General features: G+C 39.2%; 1 protein-coding gene across 2 annotated transcripts in view; it reads left to right on the top strand.

Annotated features, from left to right (window-relative positions):
- dennd4a (DENN/MADD domain containing 4A) overlaps positions 1-21,735 on the top strand; it is a 32,599-nt gene that overhangs the window by 7,148 nt on the left and 3,716 nt on the right. Inside the window, exons 4-27 of one of the 2 annotated variants that reach the window (XM_079873743.1) lie at positions 93-162; positions 516-685; positions 1,342-1,580; positions 1,699-1,765; positions 1,888-1,946; positions 2,552-2,696; positions 2,777-2,952; positions 3,332-3,432; positions 4,600-4,821; positions 5,483-5,628; positions 6,215-6,241; positions 8,972-9,105; positions 9,806-9,938; positions 10,049-10,255; positions 10,389-10,517; positions 11,588-11,732; positions 14,225-14,347; positions 16,239-16,358; positions 17,381-18,255; positions 18,664-18,889; positions 20,056-20,147; positions 20,221-20,396; positions 20,480-20,585; positions 21,158-21,376. In XM_079873743.1, the coding sequence (XP_079729869.1) occupies positions 93-162; positions 516-685; positions 1,342-1,580; positions 1,699-1,765; positions 1,888-1,946; positions 2,552-2,696; positions 2,777-2,952; positions 3,332-3,432; positions 4,600-4,821; positions 5,483-5,628; positions 6,215-6,241; positions 8,972-9,105; positions 9,806-9,938; positions 10,049-10,255; positions 10,389-10,517; positions 11,588-11,732; positions 14,225-14,347; positions 16,239-16,358; positions 17,381-18,255; positions 18,664-18,889; positions 20,056-20,147; positions 20,221-20,396; positions 20,480-20,585; positions 21,158-21,376 (4,107 nt within the window). The remainder of the gene's footprint in view (positions 1-92; positions 163-515; positions 686-1,341; positions 1,581-1,698; positions 1,766-1,887; positions 1,947-2,551; positions 2,697-2,776; positions 2,953-3,331; positions 3,433-4,599; positions 4,822-5,482; positions 5,629-6,214; positions 6,242-8,971; positions 9,106-9,805; positions 9,939-10,048; positions 10,256-10,388; positions 10,518-11,587; positions 11,733-14,224; positions 14,348-16,238; positions 16,359-17,380; positions 18,256-18,663; positions 18,890-20,055; positions 20,148-20,220; positions 20,397-20,479; positions 20,586-21,157; positions 21,377-21,735) is intronic. The other variant, XM_079873744.1, reaches the window with a different exon arrangement.

Here is a 21,735-nt window from a genome sequence, read left to right as displayed (position 1 = left end):
TGAGAAATAACATCAGACCACAAGAAGCAGCCATTTATATACCTGTATAAAATTTGAAATCAACTTAATTTCTATTTTTCCTGCTTCTACAGTGGGGGTCCTCTGTGTACATGTGCTACAAAAAATCTTTGGCCAAAACCAACACGCTTGCATTCACAGCAGGTACTGTATCTCAGTCTTGAGTTGTTTTTCAGTTTTGTGTTTTGTTGTGCATTTTGCAATGAGCAGCAGGAGGGACAGAATGTGTTTGTAGTGAAAACCATCAGAACAGAGGGATACGATTGCGGATGAGTGAAACCTGATACTCCCAAGTAGCAAGAACAACATGATGTCATTGTTAGGCTTAGTACTCACAGTATACATATCTAGGCTTTAACTGCTGCCTGTGTTTAGCTCGTCAAATGGAAGTCTGGGTCAAGTAATTAATTACAGGGCAAACGATTCAGTGATCAGTAATAATTGTTGTCTTTACCAGAGCTCTACAACCTAATTGAGGGTTTGTATGGTATGTGCAGGTCTTTTGTCCAGATACCCAGAGGAGGACTATGATTCCTTTCCTTTGCCTGAATCCGTGCCCCTATTTTGCCTACCGATGGGAGTGTCCATTGAGTGCTGGCCCTCTCACACCAAATATTCTCTTCCTGTCTTTTCAACATTCGTTCTCACAGGCGCCTCTGGAGAAAAGGTACAGGCACAAAAATCCACGCATGAGCACGCACAAATACACACAAACATTGTGATTTTCTGCAGGTTATCTTCTCACTGCAGCACCATCATTCTTTGGGAAAATCAGACACAGTAGAAGGTGAATTGTCTTGTCTGGTTTAGCAATGTGCGAAGAATTTAAAGCAGCTAGAAACCGGTGCAGGTGGAATATCAAAAGCGCCTGTGAATAATGGGCCTCAGAAAAGACTTGAAAATAAGATGAACATGTGTAATTGGCCTGTTTAATAATGCATTGCTAAAGTGCTGTTTGGGTCAGCTCAATTATGTCAAACACATCAGTACACTCGGCTCACTCTCCTCACTGCCGAATAAGTCTCAAGGCTATTTGTGCTGCAGTATTGTATAATTTATTCATTTAGGTGAGCGGCTTCAAAGAAACATTGCTAAGCTGAGATATCTCTGAACTAAAAGACTGCAAAAATAAATCTTCTGTATCACTTTTTCACTGGGTAGATCTGAGCAAAGCAGATATTGATGGTGATTCCTTTCAAGTAGGCTAAAACAGAATGTGGTCTTTAGAATCAAGACAGCTTTTTTTTGTTCTATGAAATGTAAACCAACCCAATTCCTAGAAGGTGTTCATGTCTCATGAAGGTGTATGTCTCGTGCTCTCAGGTTTACGGTGCCGCCATACAGTTCTATGAGCCCTACCCAGAAGAGCGTTTGACTGAGAAGCAGCGATCTCAGCTGGGCCTGCAGGCTAACGGCCTCAGGCCCGATGGATCCATGACAGTCCACACCAACAAAAGCATCTGCCTTCTCTCTCACTGGCCCTTTTTTGATGCTTTCCGTAACTTCCTGACCTTCCTCTACAGATACTCCATCTCAGGTCCACACACTCTGCCCATTGAGAAGTGAGTTCTGAGGATAATTTAGGAGGTTGCTGGGCTAGAGCTGAAATTTAAATATCCAAAAAACATTTTGCGGCCACTGTATAGTAATTTGTTTTATATCTTGTGATTTTTCTCTCAGGCATATTTCCCATTTCATGCACAAGGTTCCATTTCCTTCCTCTCAAAGGCCACGTATCCTTGTGCAGGTGAGTTTTGTGCATATTGTGTCTTTGTTTGAACACTGTCCTTCTTGAATGTGTCATTATGTGGTCAAATAGCTGCCAACACTGGCCCTCATTTCACTTTTTTGTGTGCTTGTTTTTCACAGCTGTCTCCACATGATAGCCTGATGCTGAGCCAGCCTGTTTCCTCTCCTCTCCCTCTGAGGTAAGTCAGACACAAGATACACTGAACATGTCTGATGAATGCTGAGCAAAGCATGAAGTGTGGAAATGATACTTCAGCAGGACCTGGTTAAGTGTTGGTAACTTTATAGCATGTTTAATGTGAGTGGAGACTCCTAATGCAATATTTTTGCAATTGCCTGTATCAGGTAATTTCCTAATCTCATTGCAGATGATCAAATTACACATTGCAGAAACATTCTACTCATTTAAACAGATTACCTGATACTTCCAAAAAAATTATCTTTTATAATTTCGAATGATTCATGTAGATTAAAAAGTGTTTATCTAAATCACTTTGGCAGGATCTAAATTTGGTCAATCAGGTCAAGTTCTAAATCCGTTTGTAAGGATGTTGCATTTTTCCATGGTTTGTTGAAACAATATAACATTTTGGTTAGGTTTACGTTTACGTTTACGTTTATGCATTTAGCAAATGCTTTTATCCAAAGCAACTTAGAAAAGAGAAACAAAGCGAATTAGTCAAAGATCCAACTATACTCATAATATACAATGCCAGAAATAGATTAGGAAGCAGCTGAAGTGTTGTTTTGTATGTGTTTACATGCCTGTTTTCTTTGCCCACAGTGGCGGAAGGCTCTCTACACTGCTGTTGAACCTCGGCCCGAAGAATGCAGCGACTCTGCTTGTGTTAGCTGTGACTGAACACAAGATCCTGGTGCACTCCTTACGTCCGGCCGTTCTTACCAGCGTCACCGAGGCCCTGGTATCGGTGAGTTGAAGACTATTGATTTTCACTCATGCAATCCTGCATGGTTTGTCTTGTCATAACTTGTTTTACCTTTCCGACAGATGATTTTTCCCTTCCACTGGCCATGCCCATACATTCCTCTCTGCCCGCTGGCCCTGGCAGATGTGCTCAGTGCTCCATGTCCTTTCATCGTAGGGGTGGATTCGCGGTACTTTGACCTCTATGAGCCACCGACGGACATAAGCTGTGTGGATCTGGACACCAACACTATAACTCAGTGAGTGACCTTTTGACCGCGACATAGTTCTGAATTCCCGTGAGAGCCTCTCCTAACCTCTGACCTTTGACTTTCTTTTACCACATAAATTCCCCAAATAAATATTATAATAATGATCTTTATCATTATGCAGATGGTTAAAAGATCAGGATAGAGATATATGAGCAGTGAGGAATGTAGTAAAGATAGGACCTTACCATGTGTTGAACACATGTTCATATGTTGTTTGTCTGTCAGTATGCAGCTAAAAGTTTGCAAATGTTGTAAAAGCTACATTAAAACATTAAGCAGCCCACAGTTCTGTTTTTTAAATGCTTGGACTTCTTTTTCCCTTTGCTTTTTACCCTCTTAAATGATAAACACGTGTGGCCTATTTCAGAAAAGAAGAGCGCAGATCCCTGACCTGGAAGATCCTGCCAAGAAAAGCCTGTAAACATCTGATCAACACCCTCAGCAATCTCCACCAGCAACTGGATGAGGGTTAGTGAGGGCGGGTCACTGTGGTGTCAACAGAGAAATGAGTTCACTTATTTTCTGTCCCTTTCAAGGCAATATTAGTTCACTTGACTGCACGGCAAATGCCATTCTAAGTGGCCTTCTACTGTCCTTTTTGGGCTCTGACAGTATCATTTATATTACCTAACAATGTTTTACGAATGCTTGACGGAGTCAGAGCAAAATGCAGTCATCCTTGAGATGTGATGAGATTTAGAGATGGGGGCAGTTGGCTTTTTTCAAGTGCTGGGATATTATCTGGTAGCTGAGAGCTGATTGATGCTTTAGTCTTTGAACCAATCTTTGAACCCAATTATTCAGTGTATTTTTGGTTTTCCAAAATGTCCTGTACAGAATGTACCATCTTGTAGAACTAGGAAAACACTGAGATTATTTAGAGAGAAACTGTGATAAAAATGATGTATCTTTCTGTGCTAAGTGACTGTGATCCTATATGTTTTATGGAGAACATTATGTGTCCATTGATATGGATGTTTAATAAGACCGAGCCTATGATCGTTTTGCTGACCTTTTTGAAGTGATGTAAGAGGAGCTTATATAGTATGCCCATATCTCAGATTGATCCTACTATATTTTCATTATTGAGATATGCTATGTATAAAAGACATTGTAAATTAAATGTATATCAGTATATTTCTCTTTGTGTTTTAAAGTTGATTTGTATAAACTACCGTTCAAATGTTTGGGTTCAGTTCGTTTAAAGTTATTAATGCTCAACAAGGCTGAGTTTATTTGATCAAAAATACAGTTAAATTGTGAAATTGTGTTACAACTTAAAATAACTGTTTTCTATTTAATATATTTATAAAAAATAAAAAAAAAATCAGCAATTTCAGCATCATTACTCCAGTCTGTCACACAGAAATGATTCTAATGTGCTGATTTGGTGCTTAATCAACAAATTATCAATGTTGAAAATTGTGCTGCTTAATATTTTTGTGTAAACTGTGATACATTTTTTCAGGATTTTTTAATGAATAGAAAGTTCAAAAGAACAGCATTTATTTGAAATAGAAATATTTTGTAATATTATAAATGTCTTTGCTGTCACTTTTGATCAATTTAATGCAATAAAAGTATTATTTCTATCTCTTTGAATGGTAGTGTGACTTAAGCATCAATTTTCCACAGGATATCAGCTGTGCCGTGAGGAAGGACAGATGGAGGCCTTCATGACCGAGCGGGAACCTGGCAGTGGTGGGAAGAGTCTGGAAACCTTGGAGCTGGAGATCCAGGAGGCTTTTCTGCGCTTCATGGCTGCCATCTTGAAGGGCTACCGCTCGTACCTGTTGCCCATCACACAAGCTCCGTCTGAGAAAGCAACTGACGCCAGTTCACTCTTTGATTTGCAAGGTGAGCAGCCAATATGGACATAATGCTTGAAGCTTTCTCCTGTCACATTGTATCAGGACAGTTGTTTATGTTGATAGTTTTTTGTGAACGTCAAGGACAGCTGTTATAGAGTTGCGTCATTGGTGTCGAAACGGAAAAACAATGCATTTCAAATCCTCAATGTTTTGTTTTGACCACATGCAGCGAGTACACTGTGGTACATTAGTGGAATGCTGAAGCTCAGCAGCTGCTCAGAATACTCGAATCTGGCCCTGTGCCTGTAGAGTCTGGCTTAAATCAGGCTTGAAATTATTGTGGCGATTTTGATAAAGCCCCATTGGAAATTAGACATGCCTGACAGGTCCAACAAACTACAGTGATTAATAGAATGTCTGAGAACACATCTGCAGCCTCTTATGTAATCAATGAGCTAGAGTCTGTTGCATCTTTCACTCTGTCTGCACTCTGCCCAGGCTTTCTCAATGACGACATTCTAGCGACTAACACGTAATTCGCGACACGCCTTCCTAAATTTGACTGATTAAATGTTTAATCACAACCGACAACTGTGGCAGTGAATTATAGGGATCAAATAATGAATGCGGTCTCCTTTTCTCATTGTAATGGCACATTTTAGACTTGTTGCTTGATGTCCTTGACTTTGAATATGGCTTTCTTTCAGGCTTTTTGAAGAGTCGTGATCGATCACATCAAAAGTTTTACTCCCTTATGACCAAGACTCAGATGTTCATTCGTTTCATCGAAGAGTGCTCTTTTGTCAGCGATAAGGATGCAAGCCTTGCTTTCTTTGATGACTGCGTTGACAAGGTATGAATCCTTGGGTCTATATACACACTAAGAAATGCATCTCATGCCTTTATCCAGATTAGAGGCCCCACTAGATTCAACATAAACTGCACTTTAAAAAAAAATTTGTTTCAATTTAAAAAAGTAAGTAAATGCTGCCTTAAATCTAGGTTTAGTCAACTCAAATATCAGAGTTTTCACTCTTTCACTCAAACTTAAAATTTTAAGGCAGTGCAAACACTTACTTTTTTAAGCTGAAACAACTTTTTTTTTTTACAGTGTGTCTGCTTTTACAAGTCTCACAAAAAGTTACCATTTTAAACTACACTCCATGCTTTTAGCAAAGAGCATGTGAAAATTCAAAGAGTTCAAGGGAGTGCATTCAGCTTGATTAGTGAGAACAGTAAGGGGAAATGTTGTCATTATTACTTGTGTTGTTATGATCCCTTGGGCTTACTATGTCAGGTTATTAATTTTCTGAGAGTATTGTTCTCTTGTTCGTTCTTTTCTCCTTTTCTGGCTTTTCATCCTGTCCTATTATTTTTAAATTTCTCACTACTTTCTTTTCTCTTTTCTCTTTAAACTGTTTACTTGCTTGCTTGGAAAGTTGTTCGGCACAGAGAAAGGAGGGAAGGTGAGTTGCTGAATTTAGTGTCTTTTTAACATGCGTATTGCAGAACTGAAAATAGTCACCAGAATAATTTACCTTGATTACAAAAAAGGTCTTTCACATTCCTGCTGCTTGGAACAGTCTTGAGAAATATTATGTATTTGATTTTTATTACATTTTGTATATTATTTAATAAAATTTTGTCATTTTTATTATTAATATCTAAAAGCATCATTAAGACTGTTAAAAGAAAAAAAAAATGTTCACCCTAGTTTTTTGACCTTAGTTGACAGACGTGACCTGTTTTGTTATGTGGTCTCACCACTGGTGTGGTGATATGATAGTATGAATTTTGGTTCAATTGGTTTTGAAGATGTGTGCTGTCTGCCTTCATTATTTAAAAACATTGCTGTTTAGATCAGAGTCTCTGCAGAACCACTGAGATCCTGCATGCATAATACATTTTTCTGTGCTATACACCATTTTGCATCTCCTTATGTTCGCAACTGTTATCCCCTTTCTCGGTATGATTCAGACTGCACGTGGATCTGAAGTTGCATCTTCAATGAACCGCCTCAAGTTGCCTCATTTTTAAAGTGCTGACAAATATCTTCTCGGATGACTGTTTTGTACCTTTGTAGTTAGTACATTTATATCTTTCTCGACAAGAGCCCACAATTTATTCTTGTTTATAGGCACAAGAGTCATCTCTCACCTGTCCTCTTTACAAGGCTTTGGTGTGCTTGTAGAGATGAATGTGCAGCTCTCTGCCTTACACTTTCCATTATGCTGCCATCAGTGAAAGTCACACTTATCCTGCTCTGGCCTGTCCTTCCCTTTCGAGAGAACCTTGGAGGACAGTTCTTTAGCACTGTGGTGGTAATGAAAATGACAGCTTGAGTTGATTTAAACTGGCGTGGGTTTGTGGGTTATGTTCACAGAGGACATTTTAAAGGAACTAGGGCAGTAAAGGACAAACCATGTACCGCTGTAGCCTGAAAGGAACTTGGTTATAGTGTGACACCTCAGTGATCCATAACCGTTTTTTACTCTGTTTCTGACCATCTGAGTGAAAGTTTCGGTGATGTTTTTCCTTTAAGATTTAATCTGCACTATGATTGGCTGACAGCCATGATGCATGTGTAGAAGTGTTTTTAAAACTCAGGAGGCCAATAAGGGCATTGAATTGTTTAAATGTATTCTGCAGCACAGTGTATAATTACACGGCTCTCTGGAATACTTGATTTTAATTGAACAATCATAGTGTTCTGCTGTGGATTTTTATTATTATCAAAGCTATTTTTAAACTGTATATTTCACTGTTGTCCCTGGCACCCAATCACCTACACTGCAAGATTCATGGCGATGCACTCCGTGCTCTCTTTCCTCTCACACAATAAAATAACTTTAATCAACTTCCATTTTTGATTATACTTGGTAAGCCACAAGGAGGATCCGATCTTTGTCCTAAAGATTGTTTATATTGTTTACATATCGCAGTCATTAACAGAAAAAAAAAAATTTGTTTTTCAAAAATATGTATTCCATCTTATAAATATTTATTTACTTGATATGAAAATGACACATCAGGCTCTTAATAAAACGGTTAAAATAGCATTTACATATACCTCCTGACTCTGAGGTAGACAGTTTTTCATACTTTTTTAAAAGACCTGTTTGAACTTACTACTTTGTTAAAAATGGGGAGACAAATCTAGGGTTTCAGACTTTATTTTGTACCGTATTCACGGAAAGTGGCTTTGGGCATCCTGGTGCGTTACATAGCACTTTAATTGCAGCCACAGTCATCGATGCCGTTTGATTGATCTAAAACCTTCTCAGGGAAACTCATTTGGCAAACCCTGGAAGAGCTCGATTCTCTCCTGTTGCTCTTATTGTCTGTCTAATAATATTGTAACATATGATCCAAAACCCCTTTGCTGACTCTGAGGATGCTTTACAGAGGCTTAAACTGATTTTCCCTCTATCAATAGATATTAAGTCATGTTTTATTTGATAGCGTTCCTCATTTCCAATTCCAACCCACCCAGTGGCATGGGTTATATGGTGCATTTATAGTCCATTTACAGGTCTTGTAGACAGACTTTGTCTGAAGGCTAAATGCACTGTGGCACCTCCAAGCCCTGGCTAGCCTATAAATTGCACTGGAACGGTTTCATGCGCCTCAAGCAAAACAACTTAAGCATTAAGTCCAGGTCAGTGCACTTCTAGTGCATCTGTGGCAGATGGGGAGGATTGGATGGAGTCTACGAGGATCAAAGCTTCTTGGTGCAGATGTGAGATCAGTCGGACACAGCAACGTGGGAGATTATCAGGCTCATTTACACTAAAACTTGTGCTCCGTCTGATCTGAGGTCAGATGATCTGCGCTTAAAGTCTCTTGGCTAACTGCAGCATGTCCAGACAGTGGAAAATCCCTTGGCATGGTTGTATGGCGGAATGTGTGTCTTGTTCCAGATTCAGTTCTCAATTCTGACCAAAAATATAGCTCTGGATTGACATGTGATGAGTCAGTTTAAAAAATATAGTAAAATGGAGTTGCCATAAATATTCTCTCCAGTTCCTCTTTCTACTTCTTATATTCCACCTTTTATTCAGTGACCTCTATTAACAAACATGTAGCCTCTTAACTAAAACATGATCTTTTCTCCATCATGGGTCATCATTGCTTATACTGTGTGTTTTTGTGGAAACGGAAAACAGTCCATGTCTAATGAAGTGTTTTTACTCTAGGTGGACAGCGATAAGCCAGAGGACACAAGGCTTATTGAACTTGACAAATCCCACCGCAGCGAGCACACGGTCTACATAACCCCCCCAGAGCTGCCGGCACTTCCAGAAGGAGAGGAGCCATCTATGGTTCATAGGTACAACAGATGCTTCTGGCATTCTGGCATACAAACTCCCATCCACACTGTTACACTGTGCTTATAAACAGTTCACCACACCACACATGGCATTGCAGCAATAGCGTAATCCCCTTCAAAACCTCTCCCAGGATGCAGCGTGTAGAATACACCTCTCTAAGGATCATTTCTACAGAAACTCTCACTAAAGCAATAATACACACTCCTCCGAGAGCATGTGATTATGTTATATTAAGTGAATCTGTTATTTCGGGATTTGGTATTATTTTGTTACAATGGGGTGTGTTGACATTGAAGATTAAGATTGTCCCAAGGTATTGAATATTAGCCTTTTTTTTTTGTTATTTTTAATTTTGTCTTTACGTGGCATGCTGTTCATAGTTTAAAATTCATGAAATATTGTGCCATATTGTTTTTTGTTTTAAAGTAATTTGTCATTTAATTTTAGTAACAGATTTTCTATTGTTTTCTTATACATTCTGCGATTTTAATTTCCATTAAAAATAGAAATAAAACATGTTTTACTGGATTGTAAAACTGCTACTCTGAGAAAATTGTTTTAATCTGTTGATACCCTTTAAAGGGTTTTTAATTAAATGAATCCACATTTATATTATAATAAATAATAAATAAATAAACTAAACTTATCAATCAAGTTGAAGTGAGGGAGAACAGTGTTCATACTGTTGATCTCTTACAGCTACAGTGGGTTCCCTGTACTGAACACCCAACTCTGTGAGCTTCAGGATGGTCCCAGAGTCCCCAAAGCAACATCAGCCGTGAGACACATCAGTCCCATCAGCCCAGCTGCCATTTTCAGGCGCTCCCAACAGGTTGGTATTTCAAACACTAATCTCATCCAGATCACACCCCATGATCCCACTTGTCAAGTCTTTCCCCCTCCTCTCTAATGCCCGTTCTCTCTGTGATCCTCCCTCTGTAGGAGATCAAATCAGCCCAGAGGATGGCTAAGACGTACTCCTCCATCCCGCAGATGTGGTCCAAGTGTCTTCTCAGGCATTGTCACGGTCTGTGGTTTATCTGCTTGCCCGCGTATGTCAGTGCCTGTCACTCTAAGGTGCGTGTGCTGCATACTGCCTACGACGTGCTGAGAAATATGCAGGACAAAAAGTTGCAGCCCCCTGATGAGGTAGAGTCACCTAACAGTCTCCATTGATTGGTTTTGTTCAGTTGTCAGTACAGTTTGTACTGAACCTAGACAGCGGAAATTTCCGCCTGTGTTGTGGTTTTGTAAGTAATGGTTTGTTTCTGCTCCAATGGAGGTGTGTTACCGGGTCCTGATGCAGCTGTGTGGGCAGTATGGACAGCCTGTTCTGGCTGTCAGGGTTCTTTTTGAGATGAAGAAAGCCGGAGTGCAGCCTAATGCCATAACCTATGGATACTACAACAGGGTGAGCGCAGTTTTCTTTTGTGCTACATGGAGACAAATCTAAATAATCATAAATAAGTATACATAAAAGATCTATTCAAGGCATAATTACTTTTGGCTTTGTGTTACGCCACATGATACAAGATGTCGGAATTTTGATGCCATTTCCTGTTCAAATCCATGCAGTCACCCCCAAAACTTTTTTTAATTTATGAATTTTAATTAGATCAATATCAAAATGACATGTTTATCCTTCTAAGTAAACCAGTTTTTAATGTACTTTGGGAAGTACTTTCCTTTTTTCTGGTGTTTTTCTGGTTTTTGAGGTTGAAGAAATGTTTACAACATGTCCAAGTTGCATGTGCTTAATTTGACTAGCCTTTACCAAGTGATTAATTTTCGCCAAAATATCATAGCGTTTGAGTGGAAAAACAACAAAAAGACATCAACAACACACAATTATTTTTACCTAATTTTAAAAGTTGATGAACATTTATTTTGTTATCCAACTTGTGCACAATTATATGGTTAGTTGCAATTTATTTATTTGGCACTTTTTCTAGTAGCCACAACTAGAACAGACAGAATCAGGACAGATCTGCAACCCATTTTTGGGTCCTAACCACTGCCCTGGCATCATTTTTGTGCAAACGCCACTTGGTTTGATATTTTGTTATCTAATGCAACAACAACATTTGTACATTTTAAATGTCAGAATGTACTTTGTACATTTTAAATGTCAGAAATCTGCAAAACCACTATATAGGTGTGTTATATGCTGTTGCTTGAGGGCCTTGAGCTGGCAGCAGATCTGGCATGTTACTCTGTTTTTCATGCCTGTTATCATTCATTACACAAAAGTGTAGACTAGCAACAATTTCCCTGTGGGCTTTACAAGTTGTCCCAAAATACTAAGAGGACACACTCACAGAGACATAAGTCTGGGCAGCTGAGTGTTGTTCCAATTCTATCAAAGTAATTACAGCTAGTCCTTGAGAGACAGCACAATCTACTTATGATAATAAGAGGCGTTGCACTGTAGAATTATTTAATTAATCTGTGTGTCTTACTGTGGTGTTCTTCTCTCCCCAGGCCGTTCTGGAGAGCACATGGCCTTCCTCGACCAGAGGGGGATACTTCCTGTGGGGAAAGTTGAGAAATGTGGTTCGGGGTGTGGTGCTGTTCAAACAAGTATGGAGGAGGCAGACCACCCACCAGAAAGACACCCATCTCTCTGGTAAAACCCCCAACTCCATTTCACACATTTCACAGAAGTGGGGCACAGTCTTTAAATAGCCTGCAAAAACAAAGTCAGATCCAATCTAGAAAAATGACACATGATTATGCTGCCTTCTAAGATTGACAAATTGTAAAAAAAAACAAAAAAAAAACTTTGATGATCTCATAATGAAAAAAGCTCCAGAATCCATCCAAGATGGAGGATGAATATCTAAAATATCTATATAAAAAAATCTAAATATGTCTAAATAAAATTAATTGAGACAGATTTTACCCAAATGACCCAATTTACTCAATTATGGCTATTTTTTATATATGTAATATAATATGACTATTTTACCCAATGTGTGTTAGCTTAGGAACATGCTATCGGAAAACTCTTTTGAAATCAATTATCTGAGTCTCAACGCGCTTCATGTGAGAAGAAATTATGATTAGAATTTGCCTTTGAAGATCCCTTCCAAATTGGCTGATTTTGAGATTCCATTTTGGTTAGGAAGTTCACAATGCAGACACCAAGGCAGCTCACTAGATTTTGGAACATAATTCATTATTGGGCAAAGGCCATAGAGTTTGGGCCAGGTCATTATTTGCTTCATTTATTACTTCTACAAAGTAATAATCATTCTGACTATTTCCACTCCAGGACATTTCTGTTAAAAATAGTTATATCATCAGACTTGTTTCTTTGAGACGCAAGCCTAGTCAAAGGGAGCATGGACTCTATATCGTTTCGCACTGTCAAAAAAACGTTCCATCATTTTACACAGAGGCAGGATTACTTGAGTTTTGTGCCTGAGGGAAGTACCATCTCCCAGCTATCTCACCCCTCCTCACTCGGGTCTGATACAGCCTGCCTGGTGAACCAGAGAGGCTTTAATGGGTCCAATTAAGATGAGAGTCGATAGCCGCCTCCTCAGCCACCACAGTTCACAGTCTGCACTTGATGTGATCTCCTTTCTCAAAGCAGCATATTTGAGAAGTGCACAAGAGGGCTTTAGTAATTAAAACAAGCTGCCTCAACACACCACCCCCAACCAACTGCAGCCTTGTCGTGCAGATCGAATTAATCTCGCACACAAAGGACTAAAATCCTGATTGGCTGATTGCATGCTGTTGGAGCCATTAACTTTTCAATGCATTTGTCCAGTCCTTTATATTAAAGGGGTCATAAGATGCCCATTTTCCATAAGTTGGTATGATTCTTTAAGAATCGGGACACACCAAGCCGACGGTCGGCCGTCGGGCAGTTTTTGTACGCACGGTTCCGCACAGTCGGCTGAAATTGGTCATCGGCTTTTTTCCGGCCGATTCGAGAGAGAGAGAGAACTCTGATTGTCTGCTCAGCTTAGTGAACGAGTCAGTGCACGAGAATAATAGCAAAACAGTGAGCAAAGAAGTCAAAGCGGTTGAGATAGAAGGCTGTCCTAATGTTACGTCATCTTACATGAGTGTTCCTTGGCGAATATTTCAATATTAACATGAGCGGAGTGGAATCAAGAAAGTGTTTAGCAGGATTGATATTCAAAACGGTAAGCGATATGATGTAAATATGACATCATATTGCTCAGAAAATCCAAACGGCTTGATTTATTGAGAGTGTTTAGATTTTTTGAGGATTTAAAAAAAAGGAGTGAATGGATTTTTTTCATTGTATGGTGGTTGTGTCCACACACTGACACATTTATATGCAAACACCATATAAAAGTTAATTTTGCATCCGATGACCCCTTTAAACTAAGTAATACAAACTATCATTCAAAAATTTGGGGTCAGTAGGATTTTTTTAAAATAAATTATAGTAAAGACTTAAACATTGATACAATAAAAAATATGTACCTTTTGAACTTTCTATTAATCAAAGTGTATTGCAAAAAATGATTACGTTTTCCCAAAAAAATTAAGCAGCATGATTGTTTTCAACATCTGCTAATATAATAATATAATATAAAAGTAAATGCTTTTGAACACCAAATCTGCATATTATAACGATCATAATGGTCATGTGACATTGAAAACTGCAAGTAATGGCTGCTGAAAATTCATCTTTTCCCCTTACACAGGAATAAATTAAATTATTTCGTTAAGTAAAACAGTTATTTTAAATTTCAATTATATTTCATAATATTGCTGGATTATTGATTATGAACTGTATGTTATGGTTTTTAATATGTGTATATAACTTTATGACTGTTAAGGTAAACAAAAATCAAAATATTTTCCTTTTGTAAAATAAATTCCTGTATTTTATCTTTTGGGGGGGTTGTTATTACTTGATATTTTGTGTGCTTTGAAAGCCCTCAACATCTTCTTACCATGTGGGTGGATGATTTTTTTAATTTGGATCAGAAAAGTCACTTTGATTGTGTACTTTGATTGCTCTTTTCGCTCTGCATATGATGCAATCTCTGGGCAGAAAACTGTTGTGTTTTGAAACATGTTACTTGTTAGTTCTCCAGCTAACTGTCTTTTATACTCCTCTTTGAGCAGATGCCAGTGATCTCGACAGCGTCAGCCATGGCAGTCTGGACAGCTCTAACGATTCTGCGGAGCGAGCTTCCATTGATACAGACTTCACTAAAATGGATTCCAGTGATGACAGATCCAGCACAGGTACCCGGTCTGCTTTCAGTCTGTCTGTGTTCTCCTTCCATCATCAGTCCTCCACTGCGCTCTCGGCACAACAGGACATGCCTCTCTCTCTTTCAAACTCATCAGAAGTCTCAAGGAGAGTCATTATTTTTCACTGTGGGAGTGAAAAGACATCTCTCCCTCGTTGTTGTTTTTTTCTCGCTTTCAGTCTTTTCTCTTTTTTCAAGCACACATTAGTGTAACACATTTGGTTCAGTGAACAAAAGCATAACACCCATTCACATGCCCCCTCAGATGATCCAACTGAATTTTGAATGCAACTTCCAAAACAAAAACAGAAAAATGTGCTAAAATGAATGATTTCATTAGGAAATACACTTCTGTTCAAAAGTTTGGGGTCAGTAAGATTTTGCTCACCAATGCTGCAATGATCAAAAATACAGTAAAAACATTAATATTATGAAATATTATTACAATTTAAAATAAATGTTTTCAATTTTAATATATTTCAAATTTTAATTTATTTCTGTGATGGCAAAGCTAAATTTTCAGCTGTCATTACTCCAGTCTTTAGTGTCACATGATCCTTCAGAAATCATTCTAATATGCTGATTTGGTGCACAAGAAACATTTATTATTATCAATGAAAACTATTGTGCTGCTTAATGTTGTTGTGGAAACCATTGTACATTTTTCAGGATTTTTTGATTGGAAATTCAAAAAAGTCTTTACTGTTACTTTTGATCAATTTAATGGATCCTTGCTGAATTATTTATTTATTTATTTATTTATTTTTAAAGCTGACTGTCCCAAACTTTTGAACATTAATGTGTGACATTTTCACAGTATCATTAAACTGAGATGGGTCTACCCATCATCTACTTACCCTCATGTCACTCAAAACCATCCTGTGGAACACAAAAAGTGACATTTTAAAGAATTTTCAACCATTTTTGTCTGTAGAATGAAAGTTAATATAGTTCAAAACAACATTAGACCCCATTAACTTTCATTATATGAACAAAAATATACAGTATACAGAGACATTTTTCTAAATATCTTCCTTTGTGTTCAACAAAGTCATGAAAATTACTGTAGGTGCCTGACGCCCATATCTGAGAATATGGTAAAAGACAGAGAAGAAAGCCCCTCTGTATGTTCGAACAGCTTTTTGAAGTATTCCAAAGCTATAGGCGGTGATGCCCATGGAGGAGATCTGAGAGGTTGAACAGAAGAGACTCGCAGTTAGCGAGCAACCGCAGACAACAGTGTAGCAGGAGTCTGACTGAGCAGTCGAGAAAGGAAAAAAGGAATGACTAATGGTGTTATTTTAGCTCACCTCTGGAGGCAGTACTATGATGTGAACTTTATGCCCCTTCTGCTTTCTCAGTGTAGCTCAGAAGCAGTCACCCTGTGAGTGTCTTTCAGTGTGTTTCTGCCCGATTACAGAAAATGTGAGAGTAAATTAGTGCTCCTTTTTGATGTTATGCTATCAGGTCATGATGTTCTGTTCTAAAATAACTTTGTTTGAAGCCTTTCTCATAAGATTCTCTATCCAGTCGCATCAAATCATCCAAAATCTGTAAAGTAAAACTAAAATATCCAATACAGATGTGTCAGCCATCAAAAAGATTCCATCATATTAGCCCTGCAAAAAATCTCACCAACATGAAACATTTATGAGGATGATTTTTTTTGTGCAGGCTATTATGTTTTGCTAGTGTTTTGTTCTGAATTGCACTGAATTGTCTGTTCCAAAAGAGTGGCTGATAGAAGGAAAAAACACTGCTTAATGCTAAAATTAAGACCCAGATTATGCTAAATGTGTTTTGTCCATCAGTAGATCCTGAAGAAAAATCAGTTGAGAACCAGCGGTCTTAGTGTTTGTTTCTGTGTATTGTTTTGATTCCAGGTGGTCAGTCTGATCAGGGCTATGACTCTCTGTCTAAAGAGGAGGTGAGGTTAGGAGGAGGTGAGGAGCAGAACTCATCTCCAGACATGAAAGAGAAGAAGGACAGAAACTCTTGCTCAAGTGAGTAATGGAGAATTCTTGTGTCCCCCAAACATACAAAGGGTATGTGTGACACTGAGGACTAATAGCAGCTAAAAAAATCGGCTTTGCCATCACAGGATTAAATTACATTTTAAAACGCATTAAAATAGAAAGCAGTTATTTTAATTAGCAATAATATTTCACAATGTTACTGTTTTATCTGTATTTTTGATTAAATAAATGCAGCCTTGGTGAGCATAAAAGATTTCTTTCAAAAACTTACCAACCCCAAACTTTAGCATTTAAGTGAACAATTTATGAACACGCATGAATTAACAATGAACGATAGTTAAATTAGATTAATATACTGTTATAAATATTGTTTATGGTCATTTCAATACAACTAATGTAAAACTATTCAATTTATTTGTTTTTAAAGTGGAATTGCATGGCCTCACCCTGGAGTTGGTTCATATTACCAACCAAACTAAAACACACATTCTTTCCATGAGTGTTGTCGTGAGTTAAAGGTATAGCGGAGGATTTTTTACTTCCGGGTGGAGGTGATATACTATTGGTCCTCCTAATTGTCAATCATTCTGGTGAATCAATCAAACTTTTCAAAAAGTGGAGAGGGCGGGTCTTATCTAAATTTCGGAAAGATCCTCCGCTATACCTTTAATTATGTAAAATGCAGTTTATCATCGTGGAAAAAAACCAGAAAGCGCAAGCTTTTGTGTCAGGTTGTTATGTTGTAATGCTAAATATAATGGTAGAATTGTGTGTATTTATGACTCGCCGGGCCGCGATGTGAGATCCACCAATCAGAGAAGTTCCTGAATCTCGATCTGATTTTGATTGGATAAAATTAATGGAGAATGTTTCGTGTTTTGGGATCTGCGCCTATGCTGTGCATCATTCAGTAAGAAGGCAGTTAATTTGAGTTGCGCCTCTTTGCTTCCACCTAGTGGTAATGTGTGGCACTGCACGTTATTAAACTACTTGTTTATTTGCTTCTTTTTAACAAGTGGCTGTTTTTTTCCTCTCATTTCAATGTTCAGTGTCTCAGACTGTACTCTCAAAGATAGAGGATTCATCCCTTCTGGTTAGAACCCATCCATCTGCAACCAATGGTGAAACCAGTCATTTCCTTTCTGAAGCCCTCCCAAAGACAAAAAGGCCAAACTCCCTGGATATTTTCGGAGAAAAGCCCGTAAGGCCCAGCACACTGGATCTAACCCCGAATAAGATGGTAGAAGGACTCTGTACTGAATCTGTTGAAGCACTGATAGAAACGGAGGCAGTGGGGGGCGTAGTGAGCCTACCTAAAGTTGCCGTGGAGAGGACTGCTAGCTGCATGGTTGCCATGGAAAAGAGAGTTGCCATGGAGAGGGAGCACATCGGCGTGGAGAGGAGCGTGAGCTGCAGCGCTGCTCTTGGTCGAGTGGTTAAGAGGACGGGTATTGAAGCAGGGTTTGATCCTCTGTCCCTCTTGGTGGCTGAGACTCACGTCCACAGTGATAATGCGGACACCCCCACCGCCAGCCGACACCTGGCTGAAGAGATTCATCACTACATGAACAACATGAGTAGCCCGTTAAGCCAGCGGTCTCTCAGTGTGGACCTCAAGGGGCACCAGACCCCGTCCCCACACAGCTCTCCCTGCTCCTCCCAGCTCCAACCTCAGCCACGAACACGACTCTTCTCCTCGCCTTCCCTTCCTCAGGGACGAGTGCGCAGGGTCAGGGAGCAGCGGCCCACCTCCCTGGCCTCCCCTTCCTCACCTACTCCCTCCTCTTCCTCTTTCTCCATGGACTCTCTGCTCACCCCGACCCTGGACGTGTTCAAGAGCAGCTTCCTCTCTGCTGGGAAGGGCGTCGCTGAGAAAGCCAGCCGACTGTATTCACGGCTTTCCTCCCAGACGTCCATTGCACAGGTATTCATGACATTAACCATTTATGAAGTTCTGGAAATGAAGGCCTCGTCTTTTTTTCCCGGAAAGAAATACTTTTATTCATCAAGGATGCATTAGATAGATTAAAAGTGACAGTAAATAATTCAATTGTTACAAAAGATTTCTATTTTGAATAAATGCTGGAAATATATTTTTTACAATGATAATATTAAGCAGCAGTTATAATACTAAGTTATAATACAATTTTAAACTATATTAAACTTGAAAACAGTTAATCGTTTTGTAGTAAATTGTAATAATATTTCACAATATTACTGTTTTTACTCTATTTTCAATCAAATAAATGCAACCTTGATGAGCATAAGAGATTTCCTTTGTTTTGTTTTTTTACTCTATTTACTCATTACTCATTTTTCTCACCCTGACCAGGATTTAAACTCTGACCGGGTCAGTGTGTCTTCACTGGGGTCAGGTGACCCTGATTGCTCCTCTCTGATGGAGAGTGATTCCTGTGTAGACCCCGAGGGGCTCTCTTCCCCCCAGCGGGATGCCGCCCAGCCCGTCACGCGGCCTAAAAGAAGCCCTTACAGGAGCAGCCACTGCCTAGAAAGCCCATCCGCAGCACCTCGACTCTTCCGCCAATCCTCCCTCACTGGTGAGTGTTTAAAGACTGGTCGGAGATTATGACAATAATCACAGTTATTTTATCCTATTGACTGTCCTAGTTTTTTAAGGTATTACATTTTTTTTTATATGCATATGGTTTTATGAGAAAAAAAAAAAATGTATTTGTGTTGTATATTTCTAGGGAGTTTCTCTTGACGACCATTGCATTAGAATAATACATTGCATTAAAATAATTTTCTTTACAATATAAAAGCAGATTATTTAATTTGGTAAAAAAACACACTTAATATTTATCTCACACAATATAAATGGGATGTACGGGCTCGGTAATCAGCAAAACGAGTGACCAACAATTTTGTGTTGCTAATCAGGATCTCTTTCTACCTCTGAATTTTTTGTTTGGGTTTTCCAACATTGGGTGAATTGAGGACGTGGATGAAGTAAGCAAAATGGTGGATCTTAGCAAAATGGCTGGAATTACTTACAGCACATTTAATATTGATAAGTAGCTAATGTTCATTTGAAATGCTTTTCCTCTTTTCGGGCAGATCTTTTAGGTTTCCCCTGAAGAAAACATACTAAAAATAGACGCTGTGCTAAAATTACCTATCAGGCATACCTATCATGATGAGTAATACTCGGTATATTTCGGTCCTTTGTCAAGGTTGCAGTGTTGTACAATTTAGGAAGCAAATCAAGTGAAGGCGATATGTTTAAATGCATGTAAAGGAGGGGTCATTCTAAATGTGAATAATTCAATTGTAAAGATGAGCTTATTTGTAGTTTTCTGGGCCATTATGCATGATGCTTTGGCTAGGTGATTAAGCATGTTTTTGAAATGGAGTGCTGTGTGTTGTTCATTGTTTCTGCTCCAGCAGCTGCAGAAGTAGGCCAGTAGACAGGGCTGTGAGTGTGTCTGGCTCTGCAGTAATGGGGTCTGAGAGGGGCTCTTTAATCAGGCTGACGGGGGTTGTGCTGGAGTGCTCCCCAATCACTCGCATCCGCATACACACTCTTATCCAAGACTTCTGTAGAGCCTTCAGCGCCATCAGAATTAGCATTCATAATCCCTGCAGGCAATCACCTTGAAATGAGACTTGTTTTTGGAGAAGATTGTTCTCTGATGAAAAACATCAGCTCTTCAAAGCGCCTTTTGCCGCAGAGAGTGACTTTTATTTGTCTTTCGTCCTTTAGGTCCATCGCTGACAATAACGAAAGCTCTGCAGACCTCAGACGTGTGTTCTGATTCCAGCTTCACTCAGTCCACGCAGAATTACGCCATTGAAGTGAGTTTGACTTTACTTTGAATGACACATATGTTTTAAGTATTCCTGAGGCTAACTTTGATTGGCTTTCTAGGTACGCATGTCCAGTTGTTCACGCTGTAACACCTGTGAGAGTTTGGTGTATGATGAAGAGATCATGGCTGGTTGGACAGCTGACGACTCCAACCTCAATAGCACGTGCCCCTTTTGCGGCTCTCCATTTCTGCCCCTGCTCAATGTGGAAATCAGAAACCTGGGTGACCAGCAAAGGTAATTTGGTCTCCAACCAAATCAGTAGACATCTCTGTAGAGATATTCACCATTTCAAACAGTTTTCTTTGGTTTCTACTCAGATCCCCCTCTCAAGACGCACATACTTGCCAGACAGACACCGAAGATGAACTTCCACAAGTTAATGATGTCACTGGCAATCTATCCAGCAATGGCAAAAAAGACCCTGTAAGAATACATTTCTCAGTCTATAATTTCAGTGTTTTGGAATCATATTTTGTAATCATCACTTTATTATATGGTATTAATAGTGATATATAATACAATGTACCGTGTTTTCCAGAATATAAGTCTTGATTCATCTGAAACGTGCTGCAACTTATATTCTAGAGCGACTTATATAATGTAATTAACATCAAGCAGGCAAAACTGCCCATTTGTTTTGGATCCATGTACAAATGAACGCAACGTGCACAGACCCAAAACATGAACAAAGCGCACACATTTTATTTAGTGCAGAATAAGAGCGGTACATGAGTCTAAGGTTATTTCCCACACACTGGTAGTTTCCATTTCGCTTTTTAAAAAAAGGTAAAAAAGGCTTGGTGCTTATAATAATGGCTTACAGCGGGGATCATGTTCGTACAGTCTGACAAGCAACAGCCGTAAAGGACTGTTATAAATCGCCCAGCGCCCAAGAAAATATGATATTATGTAATATTATATAATTATATGTTTGTGACTCAAAAGTTGGTTCAGTTCATTAGGCTGGTAGTTATTTTAGTCTTTCTGTGCTGTAGGAGCCAGTCACCGTGCCCTACCTGAGTCCTCTGGTGCTTTGGAAAGAACTGGAGAGCTTGCTGGAAAACGAGGGAGATCAGGCCATCTCATCTGCAGCCATTGTGGATCACCACCCCATTGTGTTCTGGAATCTGGTGTGGTGTTTCCGTAGGCTGGACCTGCCCAGCAGCCTGCCCGGACTCTATCTGAGCTCCAAACACTACAGCAAAGATGCTCAGGTGGGTCTTGTTGTGGCAAAAATTCATTAAACAATCATCAACTGCGTAAGAGACACTCTGAAATTCAAATGATCATTAAAAAGTATTTTATTCTTGCAAGAAGGCCCAGTTGCCACACAGAAGTCAAGAGTACAGTCTGTGGAACAAGTGCGACAACGAGGGAGGAAGAAACAGAGCTTTTATATCTTTTCCAAGGTCTCTTACAGGCCGGCTCTTATCTATAGAAGGACAGGTTTTCTAGTGATCTAATTCTTCTGAGTTTATTCCTACAAACTCAGAAGTCCCAAATGGGACCACCTCTGATCCCAAGGGGTCAGAGGTTCCCTTTTCAGCTGTCTCCCCCTTTGTCTCACAGTGTT

Source organism: Squalius cephalus (genome assembly GCF_949319135.1).
Source record: "Squalius cephalus genome assembly, chromosome: 6".
Taxonomy (NCBI): Eukaryota; Metazoa; Chordata; class Actinopteri; order Cypriniformes; family Leuciscidae; genus Squalius; species Squalius cephalus.
Note: the sequence above shows the minus strand (reverse complement) of the source record. Positions and strands in the feature narration are given on the sequence as shown.